At 43.5% G+C, this 19,177-nt stretch overlaps 1 protein-coding gene across 1 annotated transcript in view; it reads right to left on the bottom strand.

Moving 5' to 3' along the window:
• Positions 1–10,193: 10,193 nt before the first annotated feature.
• DCTD (dCMP deaminase) overlaps positions 10,194–19,177 on the bottom strand; it is a 67,816-nt gene continuing 58,832 nt past the window's right edge. The window contains exon 6 of the mRNA XM_082269985.1: positions 10,194–10,623. Within this exon, the coding sequence (XP_082126111.1) occupies positions 10,614–10,623 (10 nt within the window). The 3' untranslated portion in view covers positions 10,194–10,613. The remainder of the gene's footprint in view (positions 10,624–19,177) is intronic.

Genomic DNA, 19,177 nt, shown 5'->3' on the forward strand with positions numbered 1-19,177 from the left:
GTGTAAAATCAAAGTGTGTTAGTTTATGTGCTGCTGCTAACAAAAAGGTGAGTGTGCCTTTAAATCATAGAAATCAAACAGTGTCAGAGCTGCTGACACTGTTTGATTTCTATAATTTAGCAGTTAATATTTACAAAAATAATTGCATTTCCATGTTCTGTGTACTGTAGGAGACCAGATATAGTGAATGCAGTGTTCTGGGTTAAGCAACACTTTAAGGCTTTCTTTATTTTATTTTTACCTGGTGATCCAGCCAGTAGGCCTGTTCTTATTGAACAGGAGAAGCTGTCCTGTAGATATAGCAGTTAAAGGATTGAGACACACCATTAACCACTTAAGCCCCGGAGGATTTGGCTGCTAAAAGACCAGGGGGTTTTTTGCGATTTTTTACTGCGTGACTTTAACGGACAATTGCGCGGTCGTGCGACGCTGTACCTAAACTAATTTGACGTCCTTTTTTTCCCACAAACAGAGCTTTCTTTTGGTGGTATTTGATCACCTGTGCGATTTTTTGATCATGCGTCACTTTTGCAAAAATAACAATATTTTTCACATTTTTTTACATGAAATTCCCCCAAAAAAAATGTAAAAATCAAAATTTTTTAACATTTTCGGCCAATTTGTTTTATGCTACCTATGTTTGGTAAAAAAAAAAATCGCAAAAAGCGTATTTCGATTGGTTTGTGCAAAAGTTATCGCGTTTACTAACAAAGGGAAAGATTTTTGTCATTTTTGGTGTTTTTTTTTAACGCGTAATGGCGGCGATCTGCGTTTTTTTTTCGGTACTGCGACATTGCGGCGGACAGATCGGACCCTTGACTGACATTTTTGACACTTTTGGGGGTACCAGTGACATTACTGCAGTAATCAGTGCTATACATATGCACTGTTACTGCAAAAATGACACTGGCAGGGAAGAGGTTAACTTTATTGGACAGGGAGGGGTTAAGTGTGTCCTAGGGGCGTGATTCTAACTGTGCAGGGACATTCCTATTGGTGTAAAAACAAAGATCAATGGTCCTACATAGTAGAACCGTCTGATCTTCATTTTTACACCAGGGAGAATGACGGGCGGCTTGTTTACATAAGCCGCTCCGCCTTTCTCCCTTCACCGGAGCGATCGTAGTGTGAGCGGCGGACATCGGGTCCGCCGGTCACACGCACTGACTTGTCAGTGAACGAGCCGTGGCGGGCGCCCGCCCGCAATTGGCTCGCAAGTCAGTGACAGGCGAGTGACGTATCCATACGTCACTCTGCCTGGCCGGGGCTGACCTTTGCAGTATATAGTCGAGCGGCGGTCGGCAACCGGTTAAACAATTTAAAGTTTAAACCATTAAAAACTTTATTCCAAAAGAAAAAAAATAGTTTTGCTGTAACTGCTCAAAAAGTGTTAGCTGGAGTTTGGCTTCAGGGCCACTGATAGGGGAAGACCATCAGTCCTCCTGTAGGGGGCCCGGGCACACAGGGGAGCCCCAACAGCACGGGGGAATCTGTGCGGTCGGGCAGGGGGACAATTACAGAAGGAAGCCCAGTGTGGCTCTCTGCAGCAGCTGAAAGCCAATTTGTCCCCTTCCTGCCAGCTTTCAGCTGCTGCAGGGAGAGACACAGACACAGGGCAACATTCCTGTAATTGCTTCTCAGACACTGATCCTCCTCCCTGTTCTGCCTGCTTCTGATCCCCCCGTGTGCCCCCCTTTCACTGTGCCACCCTCTTCTCTCCCAGAGCACTGCAGGCTTCCTTGTCCTGTAAAAAAATAAAAATTTAAAATAAAATAAAATTAAATAATAATTAAACATTGTAATAAATAATTTAAGAAAACTGTAAAATATAGTAATTGTAAACATTTTTCAATGTAAAAAACAATTAAAAAGGGCTAATTCACACAGGTTCTCTGTTATATTTGTGTCCACTAATAATGATTTTAGTGAAAATATTGTCTTTATATATTTATTTCAGGTACTTATATAGCGCTGTCAATTTACCCAGCACTTTACATATACATTGTACATTCACATCAGTCCCTGCCCTCAAGGAGCTTACAATCTAAGGTCCTTAACTCACATACATACACAGTAGGGCCAATTTTTTATTTTTTTTTTATAAAGGATCCAATTAACCAGCATGTCTTTGGAGTGTGGGAGGTAACCGGAGTACCCGGAGGAAACCCACACAGGCACAGGGAGAACATGCAAACTCCAGGTAGGTAGTGTCGTGGTTGGGATTTGAACCAGCGACCCTCTTGCTGCTAGATGAAAGTGCTAACCACTACACCACTGTGCCGCCCATAGAGGGGGGAGGGTGCCTGCCAAGGAGGTTGTATGGGGCCCAGTGATTTCTAACAGCAGCCATGTTTGGCTTCAATGTTAGTGTATCTAAATCTGCTAGTACATTCAGACTAGCGCGACTTGTCAGCCTGACAAGTCGCGCTCGGTCGCTGGCCATTGATTAGCACAGGACCCGTTCTAATAGGAGCGACACAAGTCGCTCCGACTTAGAAAAAGGGTCCTGTACTACTTTGGGGCGACCTGGGAGCGACTTGCATAGACTTCCATTATGTGAAGTCCCTGCAAGTCGTGCCGAAGTCGCGGTGCACTTCACAGGTCGTCCCTCGAAGTCGGATCGCGCCAGTCTGAATGGGCTGTAACACTCCCCAACCCCAGACTGACCATGCTGCTGTTTAAAGGTGCATCCTGTGCTCCTTTTTTCCAGAATGGGGTCACTATAATGCAGGAGGCGTGTTACTAGCCAGATCAGCTGGGTGAAAACAGAAGGGAAAGCCATGCAGCCACCAAATCTAATGATTGGCAAGCTACAATATATTACATTTTTGATTTTGGGTTTAATACTGCTGTCCAGATCGCTCAGGGGTGAATGGGAACTTTTCCAATCTCTATCATTTAACTGCAGTATGGAGCACCAAGGGATTCCAGGACCGAGCTGAGCAGAGAGGGGTTCCTGGACCACGAAACTGGCTGAGCAAAATTATGAATCCATTGGCACCTAAGACTCACGTATGTGTATTTTAACTCCAAATTTGGATGTCTGCCTGGAACCATAGACTTCTGCGAGAATCAGAGAGACCATTAGCTGTTTGATGGACTGACTGGCAATACTTGGGGGTTTATGGACTTTTATAACAGATAAGAGAACTCCTACTTGGCTCCTGCCTTCCCCCAGGTAATAAATTGCTCTATCCTTCCAAGAAGGGTCACCCCTGGCCTTTAAAAAGTTATGTTTTGGATGTTGTTATCGATAGAACTTTTTTTGGGATTGGAGGGAGATGAATTTAGAGCAACTTGCTGGCCTGTATATAAAAAAGGTCTGTCAACATAACTAGCAGCAGACTGTCAAGTGTAATATATACAGAGGCTTCAGTCAGCCTATCAGTGGGGATTCTACGTTGATCAGACTTCCCGGAATCAATAGAAAATCACCACTGAGAGCCGTGGAAAAAGGAGACTTAGAATTATGTGTTTGTATCTGTTTCAGTGCACTGGACTGAAACCAGAATACAAGAAATTTTTCAAAGGTGAAGACTGCAGAGAGCTTTAAAGTACATTAGATAAAAAAAAAAAAATATGGAAACTCAAGGTTGTAGCTTTTGCAACCAGTGGGGTGAAACCTAGTAAAACAACATAGAATATTTCAAATGTTATGGCTAGCTGGGCAAAAACTGCTAATGAGGTGAAAAAAAAATCCCTACAAAGAATGAAACATTTAGTTCCAGAGGCCTAAGACTAACCAGATGGAACAACCGAAGAATAAAAGTTCCATCTTTTCACGCTATGAATAGCTTCTGTTTATATGAGTTATTAATAAATATGTCAGCAAACAATACAGCGGAGGGCATGCATTCCCATCATGCATAAACAATTAAAGTATTCTGGACAAGTGAAATGGTTTCTGTGATTATAACCTATAAAAGTAACAAATAAATTAGTAGAATAATTGGTCAGAGTTACATGTTAATAGTAGGATGTTAGATGTCTACATGCAGGCATTTTTTCAGCGAGAACACGAACGCCGGTCCGGAACCTCCAGCACTGAATGGATGTAATAGCAAGGGGTGATGCAGTGTACTGAAGGGTCTATTGATGCTGGCTGCTGGGGGATTTATTGTCCCTGGTGGGAATCAGTTGTTGCGTGAGGATATATTGATGCTTGGGGGTCTTATGTTGCTGGTAGGGATCTACTATTGAGGGAGAGGTCTATTGTTGCTGGCTGCTGGAGGATCTATTGATGTTGGCTGCTGGGTGATCTGTTGTTGCTGCTGTTGCAGAGTGCGATCACTGGGTGCAGCGGAGTCCATTCAGATCAGACATTGTGGAGTAACAGGAACTGGCTTCTTTATTAGAACATAACACAGAAAGCAAAGAATATCACCTTCTCATGGTGAGGAAGACACAGACAGGAAGAGATAACCAACAAGTTCAGTACAGTGTACAGGATATTACAACACATCATAGAAATACATAGCATATCACTGAGCATTAGCGACATCTAGTGTCCTATTTATGAACTGCAGTTAATCTGCTAAACTGAAAGCTGTGGTATCTCCAACAGCTGCTGGGGGGTCTAATGTTGCTGAGGTATTCCATCGTTTCTGAGTGTGTGTGTGTGGGGGGGGGGGTCTATTGCTGTGTGGGGGAAACTATTGTGACTCTGTTTTTTTGTTGCTGGGGTGGGGTCCATTGTTGCTGGAGGAGTCTATTGTTGTTTAAGGGATCTATTGTTGCTGAGGTTGGGTCTATTGCTGCTGGGGAGATCTATTGTTGCCGGGGAGAGCTATTGCTGCTGGGGGCATTATTTGTTGCGTGAGTGATTTGCTTGGGTGGGGTCTACTGGGATCTATTGTTGCTGGCTCCAAGAGATCTATTTTTCGGCTTTTCTGGTTATTAGGCAAGAACAAATCCATACAAATTATTTAGCGCCACAAAATGATACCTGGGGCAGTACTGGGAGGTGGGTAGGGGTTGGAACCAAGGGATGTGCCAGAGGAGGGTAGGGCATGGAGACAAGGGGAAACTCAGAAGGGGGTAGTTCCAGCACCTATTCTTTGGGTGAAATAAAAGCCCTGTCTAGATGTGTATATTACTTATTGCCTCTAGTGTCACTGCCATTTCAGGCTAATATTAGGATTATCTGGGAATTAGCAGAATTTCTCGTGCTTGTTGTGGTCTGCACAGCTGCGTACAGCGATATTAAAGTGATTCTGAAAGCATTTTTTTTTCAAATAGCAAATATGTCCAACTTACTTGCTGTGTGCAATGGTTTTGAGCAGCTCCAATCCTCCTCATCTGGGGTCCCCCACCAGCACTTCTGGCTCCTCTCCCCTGCTGAGTTCCCCATAGCAAGCTGCTTGCTCTGTGGGCACTCGTGTGTGCTTGCTTCCAAACATTGACACAAACAGCGTGGCTTTTCCCCACCCACCGCTGTCTCCTCACTGGCTGTGATTGACACCAGCAGGAGCCAATGGCTCCCCCTGCTGCCTATCTGTCCAGTGAGGAAAGACCTGAGATAGCCTCTGCTCTTAAGCACACTGCTGGATCGAGAGCAGACTCAGGTAAGTATTTAGGATGGCTGGGGGGGAGCTGCATGCAGAAGGTTTTTTACCCTAAAAGAATGCATTCATGTAAAAAAAAAAAAAAATTCTACCTTTAGAACCACTTTAAACCCTCATTTTTAAGCACTTAGCTCATTTATTTACTTACTGAGTATGCGGCTTCTTTATTTTTTTAATCGTTGCCTATGTTCCTTTTGAAAGTGGGAGTAAACTCCCATGCATGAATTGTACCTATAGGTGAGAATATAATAAGGCTTACCTATAGGTACTGTAAATATTATATATAATAAATTTACTGTAGATACAGCCAGTGATGTCACTAGCGCATGCGCTTTGAAATAACGGCATACCTGTGGCATTTCTTCAGGGTCCTGTGCCATATACGTGCGTGCATGCGTGGGGGTGACATCATGGCCGCTCCAGCCACTCACACAGCCAGGGTCTGCGAACTTGGAAGACACCGCTTCGTTCTAGAGTAAGTTTCACATAATGTGCTAGTATGCAATGCATACTATTATGACACCTTGCAGGTTAAAACAAAAAAACTGCGGTTTACTACTGCTTTAATTAGGTGTCATGATTGCTGCCCCAGGTTTCCAGTTTCTAGGTGGCTCCTTTCTCTTGCAGTGTCCTATGGAGCCACCCTTGTATGCAGAATTTAAAGTTGTGTCTCCCTATACTTTGTACATCAATAGAAACACACAGCTCCATAGCCTAGGATGGCAAGGCACCCCCCTGTTCCCCCTTCCTCCTGCTCATTCCCTTGTCCAAGCCACCAGACTATGAACTTTTTCCTGTGAAGACTGGAAGTTCAGGGAAGCAGCACAAGAGTGCAAGAGCCATCAGCATTGAATATTGTAAAATGCAAGTGCTGGGGTAAGAATTTTAACACATAGTTCACTGGGGAAAGGGTTCAATAATACTTTAGGTGTAAGCAGTGGGGGATGCATTGGGGTAGAAAGGTCACAAAGCTTCAAACACAACCAGGGTCGGGACAAGGGGTGGGCGGAAGGGATGGTTTCCCTGGGCTCAATAGTTTACTGGGTGTAGGATCCTCTAAGCTTGCACATCATAAATAGGGGAGGGGGGCAAGGTTTGGCATCTTTGCCCTGGGCACTGGATGACCTTGTCCTGGCACTGGACACAGCTACAGACAGATATGTTTAGTTAACACTGCACAAGGAATTATACTGAAGTGACAGAGTGTGGTAGACCTGGCCATGACCACGGAATTTTCTGGGTTCAGCCTTCGGTCCTTAAATTTGGGTACCTCTATTATCTTGTGGGGCAAAGGAGATCAATTGTTGCAGCATTCACTCCCCCCATAACCATTACCTAAAATAACCAGACCAAACACATTTTTTCTTGACTGAGTTGATACTTTGTTTGCATGCATTTCCATATAGTGAACTGCCCTTCTAGCTCTCTGATACTGGACCCCCAGTTCCCCAATTCTGCAACTGCAAAGTCCTTTGCCCCTCCTCTCCTCTGGCCAATCATGGTAGGCTTTGTTGTTCAAACCCATTCACAAAGTACAAAGTATTCTGCGAATAGACAGTGTAGGGTAATGGTTTGAGACAAACCATTTAACATTGACAGGAGTGCTTACAATGATCAGCATTTATTCATTTATGAAAAATCTTCATCTCTGTTGCTGTAGGGGCTCATATAGACCTGAGGTTGGGGGGGGGGGGGGTCATGTGGGCCTCATTTTTACTGCTCCTCCTTAAGCTGCAAAGGCAGCCAAGATGGAGGGTTCACATGCCATGGTCGTGAGGTTTTGCTTTAGTTGGGCAGTACCACCGATGAAGGCAACCCATTCAAGAATTGTAGGCATTTGTGGCGTGTTGGTGCACCATTTAAAACAGGCAAGGAGAAGTCATATCGTCAACTCACAGCCTGTGAAATGCCTCTGAAAAGAGATCCGACTGTGGATCGCTTTCCATGAGTGTGGTAATTTAGCCGCACAGCTAAACTTAGGCTTACTGCTTAAAATGTTAAGCCCATCTATATATACTAGTGGATCCAACACTAACTTTTCCAGGCAGTGCTGCTGTCCAAAGGTGACACAGTTGCTCCTCCATACTGTAGATAGAGAAAACGCATTTATTCACACCTGAGACCTGAAGAAGGAGGCAACGCCTCCGAAACGCGTAGTCCTTGGCAACCCCTGTGGTATCATGCAAGGGCTCCCGAACGGGGATCTCCCCTCTGTACGTCCACAATTGTGATTCTACTGAGCAGCTACTCGATCCATCCCTGCAGTGTGTGTGCGGCGACGGCTGGACCGTGCGCAGGCGCACTACACACAGTCTCCCCGAGGCGGAAGGTTCAGTCCGGATGTCACGGTCTGACAGTGCGGGACGAGCAGCCGAGCCGGCGGTACGGAGAGGAGAGTGTTCTGCCCATGTTAAAACGGGGATTTTATCTTTATGCATGACACCTTCTGTGCTTGTGAGTACCTGTTTTATGGCTTCTTAATTCATTAATAAACGGTGTCACGCTAGGGCGGCTGTGCGCTCTGTCCTGTTGTTTTTTTATATATTCACACCTGAGCGAATCTTTTCCGGAGTTTTTATGGGCTTTTTTCAGGCTTCTCTTTGGGCTTTTCTAAAGCGTTTTTTTTTTTTTTCCGGCTTTTTTCAGGCATTTTTAGCAGGTGTGTGGAGGCAGGCATTGACATCTAACAAAAACGCTTTAATCTGCAAAAAAATAAGCTCATGTACTTTTTTGATATTCAGGCGTTTTGCTTCAAGTGACAAAACGCTCAGATGTGAACAGGGGCCATTGCAATGAATGGGATTTTGCTTGTTGGGCATTTTGAGACTTCAGAGATAAGCGTTTTATGAGCGGAAATACGCTCAGGTGTGAATAGGGCCGTAGGTATTTGTAATCTGCAATATACTTTTTTTTTTTTTTGGTAAATACCACTTTAACCACCTGTAAGCCAGCACATTTTTAAAAGTACTGTAATTTCTGAATTTTTTTTTTTGGGTTAACATCTAATGCAGTGAAATATTGAATTTAACCACTTGCCGACTGCCGCACGACTATTTACGTCTGCAGTCAGCCCATCACAGGCAGAGCGACGTAGGGATACGTCGCTAGCCTGTAAGGGTGTGGGGAGCGAGTGCGCGCCGCCAGAGGCGCGCTCCCGCTCGGTCACGGACCCCTCCGCGCGTGTGCCCGGCGGACCCGATGTTCGCACGGCACTCGCGATCGTCCGTGACAGCGGGAGAAAGGCAGGCGGCTAATGTAAACAAAGCTGCCTGTCAGTTCTCCCTGTGTAAGAATGATGATCAAACGGTTCTACTATGTAGGACCGTTGATCACTGTTCTTACACACACAGCCACAGCCAATCACAGTTAGAAGCACGCCCCTAGGACACACTTAACCACACCCTCTCCAATACAGTTAACTTCTTCACTGCCAGTGTCATTTTTACAGTAACAGTGCTATATATATATATATATATATATATATATATATATAGCACTGATTACTGTAGTAATGTCACTGGTAACCCCAAAAGTGTCAAAAATGTCAGTCAAGGGTCCGATCTGTCCGCCCCAATGTCGCAGTCCCGCAAAAAAAATCACAGATCCCCGCCAATACGCGTTAAAAAAAAACCAACAAAAATGACAGAAATCTTTCCCTTAGTAAACGCAATAACTTTTGCGCAAACCAATCAAAATACGCTTTTTGCGATTTTTTTTTTTTACCAAACATATGGTAAAAAAAACAAATTGGCCTAAAATGTTAAAAATTTTTGATTTTTACATTTTTTTTGAGGAATTTCATATAAAAAATGTGAAAAATATTGTTATTTTTGCAAAATTGACGCTATATTTTTTTGTTTATAGCGCATGATCAAAAAATCGCACAGGTGATCAAATGCCACCAAAAGAAAGCTCTGTTTGTGGCAAAAAAAGGACGCCAAATTCGTTTAGGTACAGCATCGCACGACCGCGCAATTGTCCGTTAAAGTCATGCAGTGCCGAATCGCGAAATAGGCCCTGGTCAGGAAGGGGGTAAAATCTTCCGGGGCTTAATTGGTTAAAAAGCTCATTAAACCGCACCAATAACGACCCAACCTTTTCCAAACTGTGCAATCACTTCTTTATGTGTTTGATCCTAAAATTTTGATTGTATGTGTTTAAAAAGCCCAAGTATGTTTTGCTTTGCATAAATGTAATGAAAAAAAAAAAATGTAACATCATTTTCTGGGTCTGGGAAGTGTGTGGGTGACTGGAGGCCCCATCACAAAGCTTTCACATGCTTTTTTTTTTTAGAGCTACGTTGGCAGCTCTGCAGGCAGACAAGGTACTGCCGAGATTTGTAACAAAATACTGGCTATAAAAGTCAGAAAATAATACAGAGTGGAAATGTGTTTGTTATCGATACGCTGATAGCAGAGATCCTGTATACCCCATATACACAGCCCCGTTGTTTTTCATGGCCTTGCTGGAGATCCTGCTGGACGAGGCTGTTTTAATCTCTCCAGCACTATTCTAAACTGACAGATCAGAGTCAGAATAACAGTGGCTTCATGTAGCAGAAGTTTTTATTATTGCCTAGAAACCATGTTGGACTGGTGGATTGTTTAGACACAGAGATGCATTTTATGTGTTACTTAGATAATATTGATTATGATCATTCTTTAAAGTCTTATTGCCCTGTTATCATTGACGGTTTCTTGCCTTTGTTGTTTATAACACCAACGCATTAGAGGCTCGTTCAGTTAATTTAAGTATAAATAAAAGCTTATTTCTCCTGAGATGCATTGGAATGCGGGATACCTCTTTTTTACTTCCCTTCAAAACACAGCAAAGAATTTTGCTTTGGGCGAGAGAATGAAGAAGGCTTTGATATTTATGAGCACCAATGACAATTGCTTGTGCGGTGATTACTTGAAAATAGAGGACTGTTTTCTGAAAAATACGATAGAGGAACACAGCGCCGGATGAAAAAGAACCGCAGCACATTTATGGAATATTCACAGGCTGCTTACTTCTGCTGTCCTATCTCAACTTGGTGGAATGCGTCGGTCAGAACGTTCTGTGGTACAAACAGAAGGTTTGGTAATTGTCTATGCAATCAATTCTTCTTATTAAACATATAATACAGTCAAAAATAAGAGATCTTTTTCTTATTAACCACTTATGGACCGGAAGATTTTCCCCCTTAAAGCGGAGTTCCACCTAAAAAACAAAAAAATACATAAAAATACCCCTGGGACAGTCAGGGCTAGTGCATTCCAGCCTCTGAACTGTCCCGGGTTGCACTTACCTGCAAGAAGAAATACTTACCTTGAAAATGTATTGTCCAGCACTGCCATCTCAGGTGTGGGCAGCTTGAAGCTAGCGCGATCCTCTTCCGTCCTCTTCGGTCCCACGATGCACTGCACTGGCCCCGCCGTCACTTCCGGGTCTGCAGCGTCCTCCCTGCACAGCTTCTGGGCATGCCCAGAAGCTGTTTAGCAAGGTATGACGGCGCCTGCACCGGAACTGACGTTGGGGCCGGTGCAGGCGCATTGATTCCTGGGAGCGATGACGTTCAGCTCCCAGGAATCATTGCAAAGCCAAGAAGTGACGACTCGCCGCAGCCGCTGAGGGGAGGAAGAGGAAGTAAGGTAAGTATATTATCTTCTAAACAAGGTAAGTAAAAAAAAAAAAAAAAATTGCGATTATCCATTTGTTTTTCAGGTGACCCGGACCAAGAAGATGGAACGAACTTTCATTTTCGGGTGGAACTCCACTTTAATGACCAGGCCATTTTTTGCGATTCGGCACTGTGTTTTTTTTTTTTTTTAACGGACAATTGCGCAGTAGTGCAAGGCTGTAACAATAAAATTGATGTCCTTTTTTCCCCACAAATAGAGCTTTCTTTTGGTGGTATTTGATCACCTCTGCAATATTTTTTTTTTTGCGCTATAAACAAAAAAATAGCAGCAATTCTGAAAAAGAAAAAAAAAAAAACAGTATTTTTCACTTACTGCTATATGACATTCCCAATCAAAAAAATGTAAAAATCAAATGTTTTCATCATTTTAGGCCAATATGTATTCTGCTACGTATTTTTGGTAAAAAAAAAAAAAAAAAAAATCCCATTAGATTGTAAGCTCTTCTGAGCAGGGCCCTCTAAATCCTCTTGGATTTTATTGTATTGTAAATATACTGTCTCCCTCTAATATTGTAAAGCGCTGCGTAAATTGCTGGCGCTATAGAAATCCTTATTAATGATAATAATAATAATAAGAGTATATTTATTGGTTTACACAAAAGCTATCGCATCTACAAACTAGCGGAAAGAGCTATGTCATTTTTATTTTTTTTTACTAGTAATGGCGGAAATCAGTGATTTTAAGCAGGACTGCGACATTGCGGAAGATAGATCGGACATCTGACATTTTTTACACTTTTGGGGGAACCAATGACATTACCACAGTAATCAGTGCTATAAATATGTACTGGTTCTGTACTAATGACACTGGCAGGGAAGGGGTTAACGCCATGGGCACTCAAAGGGTCCCTAGGGGGTGCTTTCTAACTGAGTTGGGGATGAACTTGCTGGATGAACACAGAGACCTGTGTCCCTAAATAGGAGGAACTGTTTACAATGGCAGACCACCCTTCTGTCTCCATGGGGAGCGATCGTGGGTGCCCGGCGGACATCACTTCTGCTGGACACGCTGATTGGCTCCCCCATGTGGCCAATCAGTGTGTATGCGCCCCCCCCACTAGAGGTACGTTGTTTCGCAAGACAGAGCCAACCTGCCGCTGTATAAGTACAGCGTCTGGTCGGCAAGTGGTTAAACTAACAAAGTAATATACATATCATTTAAAAGCTAAGTTCACCCTTTGAACATGTTACACCCATATTTAGGGTGTAATATATTCTAGTAACTGCCCCCCTCATCCCTTCCCTTGTCACAGCAGACAGGGTTCCTCTCCCCTGCAGCCAATGTCATATTTAACCAGTTTTACTGCGTCAGGCAGCCCCTCCTGCGTGGGACTACGTCAGTCGCGCGCCTGGTAATGGGAGGCGAGCGTGCACTGCCGGCAGGCAGCGGGGAAGCCGGTGCACGGGCCGGCGGTGCGATTGCCGCTGGCTACCCGCAATCGCCCCCTCGCTGAGAGAGAAGGACGGGCAGCTGTTGTAAACACAGCTGACCGCTCTTCTCTCTGGAATGATCACAGAGTACCTGTGATCCTTCTATATAGGATCACAGATCTCTATGGTTATTTCAAAAGACCATCCCCCCACAGTTAGTAAACACTCCCCTAGGCTTACATTGAACCTCTTGATTTCCCATTAGGTAAACCCCTTCCCTGCCAATGTCATTATTACAGTATAAAGAAGATTTGCGTGCGGCGCTTAAATAAATCAATCCATTTCTGTAGTAAGGGGCAATCCAAGCTGCTTACCAGAAGGAAAGAAATAACAGGCCCGTCATCAAGTAGAGCTGGTGGTGGTCCTCCTTATATTACCCGAATCCACTCAGCAAGGGAGGCAGAGTATATGAAATATGTGAATAGCAGAATGTGAAAAATATTGTTTTTTTTTTTGTTTTTTTTCAGAATTGTCGCTCTTTTTTTGTTTATAGAGCAAAAAATAATAATCGCACAGGTGATCAAATATCCCCAAAAGAAAGCTGTATTTGTGGGAAAAAAGGGACATCCATTTTTTTTGGGTACAGTGTCGCACGACCGCGCAATTTTCGGTTAAAGTAACGCAGTGCCGAATCGCAAAAAATGGCCTGGTCATTAAGGGGGCAAATCCTTCTGGTCCAGAACTGGTTAAAATTGTCTCTGCCCACACAGCCACACCATTAATTCATAACAATCTGTGAATGAATAAACAATGTAAAACAAACAGACAATCAGCGCAACCAAACAAAGATGAATAATATGTGTGATAATATATATATATACAGTATCTCACAAAAGTGAGTACACCTCTAACATTTTTGTAAATATTTTATTATATCTTTTCATGTGACAACACTGAAGAAATGACACTTTGCTACAATGTAAAGTAGTAAGTGTACAGCTTGTATAACAGTGTAAATTTGCTGTCCCCCTCAAAATAACTCAACACACAGCCATTGTCTAAACCGCTGGCAACAAAAGTGAGTACATCCCTAAGTGAACATGTTCAATTTGGGCCCAAAGTGTCAATATTTTGTGTGGCCACCATATTTTTCAGCACTGCCTTAACCCTCTTGGGCATGGAGTTCACCAGAGCTTCACAGGTTGCCACTGGAGTCCTCTTCCACTCCTCCATGACGACATTACGGAGCTGGTGGATGTTAGAGACCTTGCGCTCCTCCACCTTTCATTTGAGGATGCCCCACAGATTCTCAATAAGGTTTAGGTCTGGAGACATTCTTGGCCAGTCCATCACCTTTACCCTCAGCTTCTTTAGCAAGGCAGTGGTCGTCTTGGAGGTGTGTTTGGGGTCGTTATCATGTTGGAATACTGCCCTGCGGCCCAGTCTCCGAAGGGAGGGGATCATGCTCTGCTTCAGTATGTCACAGTACACATTGGCATTCATGGTTCCCTCAATGAACTGTAGCTCCCCAGTGCCGCGGCAGCACTCATGCAGCCCCAGACCATGACACTCCCACCACCATGCTTGACTGTAAGCAAGACACACTTATCTTTGTACTCACCTGGTTGCCACCACACACCTTGACACAATCTGAACCAAATAAGTTTATCTTGGTCTCATCAGACCAAGGACATGGTTCCAGTGATCCATGTCCTTAGTCTGCTTGTCTTCAGCAAACTGTTTGCGGGCTTTCTTGTGCATTATCTTTAGAAGAGGCTTCCTTCTGGCACGACAGACATGCAGACCAATTTGATGCAGTGTGCGGCGTATGGTCTGAGCACTGACAGGCTGACCCCCCACCCCTTCAACCTCTGCAGCAATGCTGGCAGCACTCATACGTCTATTTCCCAAAGACAATCGCTGGATATGACACTGAGCAAGTTCACTCAACTTCTTTGGTCAACCATGGCGAGGCCTGTTCTAAATGGAACCTGTCCTGTTAAACCGCTGTATGGTCTTGGCCACCATGCTGCAGCTCAGATTCAGGGTCTTAGCAATCTTTTTTTGCCTAGGCTATCTTTTTGTCGAGCAACAATTCTTTTTTTCAGATCCTCAGAGAGTTCTTTGCCATAAGGTGCCATTTTGAACTTTAAGTGACCAGTATGAGAGAGTGAGAGCAATAACACCAAATTAAACAAACCTGCTCATGATTCACACCTGAGGCCTTGTAACACTAACAAGCCACATGACACCAGGGAGGGAAAAGGCTAATTTGGCCCAATTTGGACATTTTCACTTAGAGGTGTACTCACTTTTGTTGCCAGTGGTTTAGACATTAATGGCTGTGTGTTGTTATTTGGGGTGACAGCAAATTTACTCTGTTATACAAGTTGTACACTCACTACTTTACATTTTAGCAAAGTGTAATTTCTTCAGTGTTGTCACCTAAAAAGATATAATAAAATATTTACAAAAATGTTAGGGGTATACTCACTTTGGGAGATACTGTATATATCTCCGGCTGCTCTCACTCAAATGTGTTTCCACTACACATACATAGACATAAATACCAAAAATTAGTGCTGCGCCAGATATCTAAAATAATCAGTGAAAAGTGAAACAATAAATCAAATATGTGATAAGGATCCATCCAAAAAGTGCAATATATAGAGTCCATAGACAATTAAAATTGATCCAGCAGTATCCACCTTCAGTGCTCATAAATCAAAATCCAGTGCTCAATTTTCCTCTGCCACCCGTGCAATAAAGCCTTTCACCTTACATTCTGACCCCTGTTTGACCAGCAGATCAGAATGAGCAGTTCTCTCCTGGGGTAATAGCAATCAGACAGGGATCTAGGGCTGGATTCTCATAAGCAGATAACATCAAAGGGTCACCCTCAGTCCGGATGTGTCACAGATAAAAATAATAAAAAACAAATCTAGTGCTCTCCATATAAAACCCAAGACAATTTAATAAAAGATTGGCAAGTTAGAAGTAAAGCACTTGAGCAGTGCAAGCTGTGTGAGCTGTACAAGCATTCAAATCAATGGTTGCCGCGATGGGCCGATGTGATGTCGACTGACAGGCTCCGCCTTTAAAATAATTAATGCACATTTTTTTACCTGCAAAATCATGTGCACCTATTATTTTTTTTGCTAAGGGTGAATTTAGCCTTTACAGTGTTACTAAAACCACAACAGTGAAATCAGGCTGTATATGCAGTAAAGCATGCTTGTCAGACTTGTATAAAGTACTCGAAATTTCTACTTGAGTAAAAGTACAAGTGCTCGATCAAAAAGTGACTTGAGTAGAAGTGGAAGTGCTCGCAGAAAAAGTTACTTAAGTAGAAGTACTAAAGTATTCAACATTTTTTTTACTTAAGTATTGCAAGTAGTTTTTTCAAAAAATTTGCTACTTAAGTACTAAAAGTAAAAAGTACCAGTAGTTTTGAAAAAAAAATTCTACTCAAGTACTGAAAGTAGAAGTACAAGTACTGTGTTATGTAGTTATTAAAGAAAGAAGTCAAAAGTTTGAACATCATATTGTTTTTTATTATTTCAAATGATTTATTCAAATGATTAACCTGTGTTTGTTAGTAGTTTCTTGATGCACTTTAAGCGCTGTAGCACCATTTATTTGTTTGTTTCATATTTTCTTTTTATTGGAAAGATTTGGTATAGCAGCTTTTATTATACACAGCCTTTATTTTCATATGCGCTGATTTACAAATGACATTATACACATTTTTTTGAGCTTTATGCAACCTGCCATCTACTGTTCTGGCAGTGGTAATTTTTTTAAAAGTAATGAGTAACTATGCAGCACAAAAAAAAATACTTGAGTAGAAGTATCGAAATCATCGAAAAAATGTAGTGAAGTAAAATCAATATGTGGTAGAAAAGGACTACCAAAAGAAGTGGATGGGGGCTCGAGGTGTTCGAGCCTTCATCCAGAAAATACATGGAGAGCCATGGATGAGCATAGAAAGGAAAGAAATGTAGGGAGGGGGAAAAGCAAAGGCTGGGTAAAAAAAGGGGGGGACAAGAGACAGAGAATGAAGAAGAAAAGAGAGGGAGGGGAAGAGAAGGGGAACAGGAAGAAGGGAGAAGAGAAAAAAATATATATAGAAAAAGAGGAAAGAGGAGAAAAAAGAAGAACAAAGAGACAAAAGATAGAAAAATGAGAAAAAGAAAAAAGAAAAAGAAGAAAAAATTTTTTTCTACGGTACCATTAAAATCCCACCAGCCCTCATTTATATTCTTTCTTGGAACTTTGTTCTGTTCTTCTTTTTTTTTTTTTTTTTTTTTTTTTTTTTTCTTCTTTTTCTTTTTTCTTTTTCTCATTTTTCTATCTTTTGTCTCTTTGTTCTTCTTTTTTCTCCTCTTTCCTCTTTTTCTATATATATTTTTTTCTCTTCTCCCTTCTTCCTGTTCCCCTTCTCTTCCCCTCCCTCTCTTTTCTTCTTCATTCTCTGTCTCTTGTCCCCCCCTTTTTTTACCCAGCCTTTGCTTTTCCCCCTCCCTACATTTCTTTCCTTTCTATGCTCATCCATGGCTCTCCATGTATTTTCTGGATGAAGGCTCGAACACCTCGAGCCCCCATCCACTTCTTTTGGTAGTCCTTTTCTACCACATATTGATTATTCAACTGGGATGTCGGTACTTTGTTAACATGTCTCGCATATCAAACACTTTAATCCTGTAGTGAAGTAAAAGTAGAAGTAGGAGAAAAAAATTATACTCTAGGAAAGTACAGATACCGCATTTCGGTACTTAAGTACAGTACTTAAGTAGTTCTACTTCGTTACTATACATCTCTGATGCTTGTTATATTCCCTGGGAAACCTAAGTGGTTAATCATCTGCATTATGTATAAAGGCTGATCCTGTCTCTATGATTCTCCTCTTCTTTAACTGACTCCAACCCATCTCATGATAGAACAGAGCATTAGGAGCCAGGTTGCACATGCTCAGTTTGGAGTGTATTGCTATTTTTTTTTTTTGAGAGGGTGCATGTGATCAGCACAGGGCCAATCAGAACTGTCCAGACAAGGGGTCCTCAAACTTTTTAAACAGGGTGCAAGTTCACGGTCCCTCAGACACTGTTGTGGGCCGGACTATAGTTTGAAAAAAAATATGAACGAATTCCAATGCGCATATTTTTTATTGTTTTATTTATATAGTGGGGCTGGTGCTCAACATTTTTGGGGGGGGGGGGGCGCAATCAGAAAAATTCAATAGGCATTGCTTTGCAGCAAAAAACGCTGTAAAAAATTGCATGACTTTGAGGTCACAAAAGCGTGAAAGGGGCCTTTAGTAAATCAAGGTATAGTGTGCCCCCATCAATGCAGAGAGACCACAGCGTGAACCCTTTCAATGCAGAGAGACCAGCGTGCCCCCTTTCAATGCAGACAGACCAGCGTGCCCCCTTTCAATGCAGAGACCATTGTGCCCCCTTTCAATGCAGAGACCATCGTGCCCCTTTTCAATGCAGAGACCATCGTGCCCCCTTTCAATGCAGAGACCATCGTGCCCCCTTTCAATGCAGAGACCATCGTGCCCCCTTTCAATGCAGAGACCAGCGTGCCCCCTTTCAATGCAGAGACCAGCGTGCCCCCTTTCAATGCAGAGACCAGCGTGCCCCCTTTCAATGCAGAGACCAGCGTGCCCCCTTTCAATGCAGAGACCAGTGTGTCCCGTTCCAATGCAGAGACCAGCGTGCCCCCTTCAATGCAGAGACCATCGTGCCCCCTTTCAATGCAGAGAGACCAGCGTGCCGTGCCCCCTTTCAATGCAGAGACCATCGTGCCCCCTTTCAATGCAGAGACCATCGTGCCCCCTTTCAATGCCGAGACCATCGTGCCCCCTTTCAATGCCGAGACCATCGTGCCCCCTTTCAATGCCGAGACCAGCGTGCCCCCTTTCAATGCCGAGACCAGCGTGCCCCTTTCAATGCAGAGACCAACGTGCCCCCTTCAATACAGAGACCAGCGTGACCCCTTTCAATACAGAGAGACCATCGTGCCCCCTTTCAATGCAGAGACCATCGTGCCCCCTTTCAATGCAGAGACCAGCATACCCCCTTTCAATGCAGAGACCAGCGTGCCCCCTTTCAATGCAGAGACCAGCGTGCCCCCTTCAATGCAGAGACCAGCGTACCCCCTTTCAATGCAGAGACCAGCGTGCCCCCTTTCAATGCAGAGACCAGTGTGCCCCGTTCCAATGCAGAGACCAGCGTGCCCCCTTCAATGCAGAGACCATCGTGCCCCCTTTCAAAGCAGAGACCAACGTGCCCCCTTTCAATGCAGAGACCAACGTGCCCCCTTCAATACAGAGACCAGCGTGACCCCTTTCAATACAGAGAGACCATCGTGCCCCCTTTCAATGCAGAGACCATCGTGCCCCCTTTCAATGCAGAGACCAGCATGCCCCCTTTCAATGCAGAGACCAGCGTGCCCCCTTTCAATGCAGAGACCAGTGTGCCCCCTTCAATGCAGAGACCAGTGTGCCCCCTTCAATGCAGAGACCAGTGTGCCCCCTTCAATGCAGAGACCAGTG

This window comes from Pelophylax lessonae (assembly GCF_965119305.1).
Source record: "Pelophylax lessonae genome assembly, chromosome: 1".
Taxonomy (NCBI): domain Eukaryota; kingdom Metazoa; phylum Chordata; class Amphibia; order Anura; family Ranidae; genus Pelophylax; species Pelophylax lessonae.